The sequence below is a fragment of the Rana temporaria genome, chromosome 3, assembly GCF_905171775.1.
Source record: "Rana temporaria chromosome 3, aRanTem1.1, whole genome shotgun sequence".
In the NCBI taxonomy this organism is placed as follows: Eukaryota; Metazoa; Chordata; class Amphibia; order Anura; family Ranidae; genus Rana; species Rana temporaria.
In genome coordinates this window covers 475,634,210-475,639,402 of record NC_053491.1, presented here as the reverse complement: position 1 = coordinate 475,639,402, position 5,193 = coordinate 475,634,210, and the positions used below count along the sequence as shown (strand labels likewise).

Below are 5,193 nucleotides of genomic sequence, written 5' to 3'. Positions count from 1 at the left end.
TGACCAAACTCACAATCAAATGACAGGGAAATTCCTTTAGTATCCAGAGTTTGGGGATAGGCTTAGACCTGATTAAAGAATGGAACATCCTTCCTGCCGATGACCTACCTCCTGACCCATGCCAACCACACCACAGGGAGGCGGAATAGAGCTGAATGCTGTCCTGGCATCTTTTAAATATCCCCTGCCTTTTTTTCTTCTGTTCTTGTAATTGTAGCTGAAGTATCTCGGCCTATCCTCCAGACCCTCACAATCACAAAAAATACTTCACCATATCAACCTGCTGTTGCTATGGTTAGCCTTATACCCCACTCACCATTAGCGCATGATGCTACCCATCACCTTGCATTTTTTGTGAGTTCTTTTTATATTTTTCTACAAGTTATTCCTGTTTTTGTTGCTGTTGTTCATTTTCCAGTCCTCACTACCCCATAGTATCATACATTGTTTCTGGAACTACTACCTACATGGTCCAACCATAAAAGACTTCCCTGTCAATCCTGCGATGAAACCCTGTTGACCATCAAAACCGCAGATCAAAGATCTCTTCCAGACGTCGCTCGAAAAGGACTTGTTTTCTCTCAGCAACGTGCAAGAAGACTGATACATAATGACTAGCTGGTTACAAAAAATACATAATCTTGACCCAGTCCTCTCTTCATTTAACCCCATTGCTGCCAGAACTGTTTTTGCACACATGTTTAAAAATGTATTTTAGATGTCTCATATTCATTTGTGTGTCAATGTTATACTGTATCAATGCATGCTGCACATTTTATGAAAAGCTTCTTGAATATCATTATTCCTAAAACTATATATAAGAGGGTTAATCAATGGAGTCACGACAGTATACAGAAGGGACAGTACTTTGCTGACAATTAATGACTGCCCCCGTGTTGGAGCCACATATGTACAAAGAAGAGTTCCATAATATAGAGATACAACTCCAAGATGGGAGCTGCAAGTGGAGAAGGCTTTTTTTCTTCCGGTGACTGAAGGGATTCTTAAGATAGTGCCAATAATATAGCAATATGATGCAATGATCAATAGAAATGGGATCACAGCCATCGGAATAGTGAGTATTGTAACTTCGGTCTGTACAAGATTTGTGTCTGAACAAGAAAGCTCCAACAGAGGAGACAGGTCACAGAAGAAATGATCAATAACATTAGAGCCACAGAATTGTAAATTAGAAATTGCTAGGACATGATTTAAAATCACAGAAAAGCTCAATAGCCATGAAAATAAAATTAGTTTTAAACAAAATATATAATTCATAATAGCGTTGTATCGTAGAGGGTTACAAATAGCAAGATATCGGTCATAGGACATCACAGTCAAAAGGAGAGATTCAAGGGCCAAAGAGGCACTGAAAAAGTAAAACTGAGCTAGGCAGCCTGTAAAGGTGATTGTGGTTTGTTGGTCCACCAACACATGAAGCAAACTCGGGCAAATGCTGTTGGCCATTATTATGTCCGATATGGAGAGCTGAGTGAGAAAAATGTACATCGGAGAGTGCAGATTTCTGATCTTGGCTACTACAACTATGAGGAGCAAGTTTCCACTTGTTGTAAGGTAGTAAATCATGAAAAAAATAATAAAAAGAAAAATGTTGAGATGATAAAGATTGTAAAAACCAAGAAGATGAATCTCAGTGATGATGGTGATATTGCTCTGAGACATGGCTTAAAGGTATGCAAGCCTTTTGAATAATAGTATTCTTTTTTGTTTTTTGTTCTTCAGAAGTCAAGTTTGGGAGTTATGCTTATTTCCATTTTTATTTAGCTAGTTATCATTTGGTTTAACTTTGCAAATTATTATGGTTGATTAGACTAGATGGATTTATGCCATTTGTAACCTCCATATGTCTCTTCTATAAAAATTAGATGGATAAATACACAATACAGTTATTAGGTAAGTTCTCAATGCATTAATCTAAAAATGCAACATTACACATCTTATTACATAGACTTGAAAAGAGTTTTAGGCAATTATATAATAGTAATAGCATATTGTATTTGGGATACCATCATGAATCAATACATAGGTACAGGCAAACCAAGAAAATTCTATCATGGTTTGTGGAGTTGATCTCCTTGGGAGAATTACAGTTCATCTAAATATTTGCATAGGGATCTATCTGTGTATTTATCATATGATTCCTTGTCAATTATAAAAAAAAAAATGTGCATGCATTTAACAAGGAAATTATTTAGTTATCCATGAATGTCATCCAGCCTGCTCTGGGTTAGGGGCATGTAGCGTGCCGCTCCCATGACTGCTGTGTCCACTGGATTGCGGCCCAGTGATCACATGATCACCCCTTAAGAGTAGCACAATGTTACTATGGTGACACTGAGCTACTCTGATAAAAGTATGTAAAAAATAATAAAGAGTACAAAACAATGTTCTAAAAAGAAAACAAATGTTAAAAAAATGATATATATTTTTTTTAAACATACTGTCACCAGGCAGTGTCTCTGATCACTGCCACACCAGTCATATGATAACGCTATGCTAAAGTGGTGACAGTATGCTAAAAAAAAACAAGAAAAAAAAACATGAAAAACATATTACATTTCTTAATTTTCACAAAAGTTGTGACAAAAAAATTACAACTTTAAAAAACTCCCAATACCTCTTACTAATTACCTACTTTCCAAAAAAATGGTAATTTAGGGGGTATTTGTACTGTCCTGGCATTTTAAGGGCCTCAAGAAATGAGAAAGGCCATCAGTACATCAGGATTGATCACTTTACAAAAAGCTTTTAAAATACACTTCTTGAGATTTTTTTGCCAAATATTTTTAGCAGAATATTAATTTTGGTCTAAATTTATAAAGATATTGGATTTGATTATATATGTTTTATAAAGGACATTAGAAATTATTATTATTATTTTTTCAAAATGTTTGTAATTTTTTTATTTATATTGCAAAAAAAAAAACAAGAGATGATCAGATAACACAAACAAAAAGCTCTATTTGTGTGACAAAAATTATAAAAATGTAATTTGTGTTAATTATTGCATAACCACGCAATTGCCAGTTAAAATAGTGCAGTGCTGAATAGCAAACAATGCCCTGGTCACCAAGGGGGTAAAACCTTCTGGCGCTGATGTGTTTAAAAAACTTTTTTTTTTCTTGTCACCTTGCTTTAACTGACATCATATGCAGATCATAGCTCACCCCCTTGAGCTATAAAAAAATGAAACAGAGTAGATACAAAATTAACAGTGTTATTTTGTATCTCTTTATCTCACGATTGAACACGTAACCACTATGCATCAGAAGTTAATGTTTTTGACAGCAGCAGAAAAATAATTTAGGTGCAAAAAAACAGGCTGACTTCATGTCAAAATGCTTTTCAGTTTAGTATGCCAAATCTTATGTGCCCCCAAACAACAATGCATAAAATGTGAATTTTTTTTCAATAAATTCTAAATAAATATAATTAGTACAATAATGTAATTAATAAAGTATTCTGATTCTGATAGTTAAAAAGTGATACTTTTCTCAGAATGAAACTTACTACATAGAAAGATTCAGAATTTCAAAGACCAATTACCTTGCTCTAGTGTTAGAGTCCAATTCGAGAAAGCACTTCTTCCTTTTTTTCTTCTTCCATCATATCGGCACATTCCATGCAAAACACCTAAACTTTTTGGTCAGTAATAAAAAGACACATAATTACATTGACTTCAACACAAATATAATTTCATTTTTTTAAATTGGAATTTTAGGTTTTCCTGTAAATTAAAAAGGGGACTTATGTAGATTAAAGTCATTGTAATAAGTAAAAACTGTAATTTAAACACAAGGTTTAGGCAGCTTGAACATTCCTCACAAAACACTGACTGCAATTATACTTCTCCTTTTATACTTAGAGCATAGACGTGTTAGGCAATGTGAAGTCTGAAGGGAATAAATTAAAATTCTCTTGTGATTATAGAAGAAAAAATCGAATAAAGTGGCAGGTAGATAGAAAGGTAATGTTTATGAAAAAATAATTGGTTGTATGTATTAAGGGCCAGATTCACAGAACAGATACGACGGCGTATCTCCTGATACACCGTTGTATCTCCTGTCGTATCTATGCGGCTGATTCATAGAATCAGTTCCGCATAGATAGCCCTAAGATCCGACAGGTGTAATTGACTTACACCGTCGGATCTTAGGATGCAATACTTCGGCCGCCGCTGGGGGGAGTTTGCGTCGTATTCCAGCATCTGGTATGCAAATTAGCAGTTACGGCGATCCACAAAGGTTTTTCCCGTCGTTACGTCGGCGCAAGTCTTTTTTTCCCGTCGCAAAGTTAGGTGTGCTTTAACATGGTGTAAAATTACTCCACCATGTTAAAGTATGCCCGTCGTTCCCGCGTCGCTTTTGAAATTATTTTTTTCCCGGCGTAAGTACGTTACGCACGTCGCGATTCACAAACACGTCGGGCCGCCATAAGTCGCGCAAAGCACGTCGGGAAAATTGCGAACGGAGCATGCGCAGAACGTCCGGCGCGGGAGCGCGCCTAATTTAAATGGTACCCGCCCCATTTGAATTGGACGGGCTTGCGCTGGACGTGTTTACGATACACCGCCGCAAGTTTACAGGTAAGTGCTTTGTGGATCAGGCACTTACACTGAAAACTTGCGGCGGTGTAACGTAAACGGGTTACGTTACACGGCCGCAATTGTACCTGAATCTGGCCCCCTGTGTTTAAAGCGGAGGTTCACCAAAAAATCCACTTTTTGACATTAGCTCCAGCATACTGCTATCATCTGCAGTATGCTGTTTTTTTTTGTACTCATCGTTATATGAGCCCTTGTTATCCGGCTCCGAGCGGGGAATCCTGCGGGGAATGGGCGTTTCTAAGCGAAGAGGAGTTGATTGACGGCTGCTAAGGCACGTCACGCCTTCCGAAAATACTCAAAGTGACAGTCGGGCGCCGTAAACACGCAGGCGCCGTAAACACCCGAGTGTGACTTTGGGTATTTTCGGAAGGCGTGACACGCTTTAGCAGCCCGTCAATCAACTCCTCTTCGCTTAGGAACGCCTATACCCAGAAGTAATCCCCTGCTCGGAGCCGGATAACAAGGGCTCGTATAACGATAAGTACAAAAAAAACAGCATACTGCAGATGTTAGCAGTATGCTGGAGGGATGTAGCTAATGTCAGAAAGTTTATTTTTGGGTGAACC

At 37.5% G+C, this 5,193-nt stretch overlaps 1 protein-coding gene across 1 annotated transcript; it reads right to left on the bottom strand.

The window, feature by feature from the left end:
- Positions 1-756: 756 nt before the first annotated feature.
- LOC120930710 (olfactory receptor 11L1-like) lies at positions 757-1,683 on the bottom strand. Its single transcript, XM_040341886.1, has one exon. It carries the CDS (start codon positions 1,681-1,683, stop codon positions 757-759), a length of 927 nt encoding a protein of 308 aa, XP_040197820.1.
- Between the last annotated feature and the right edge of the window lie 3,510 nt (positions 1,684-5,193).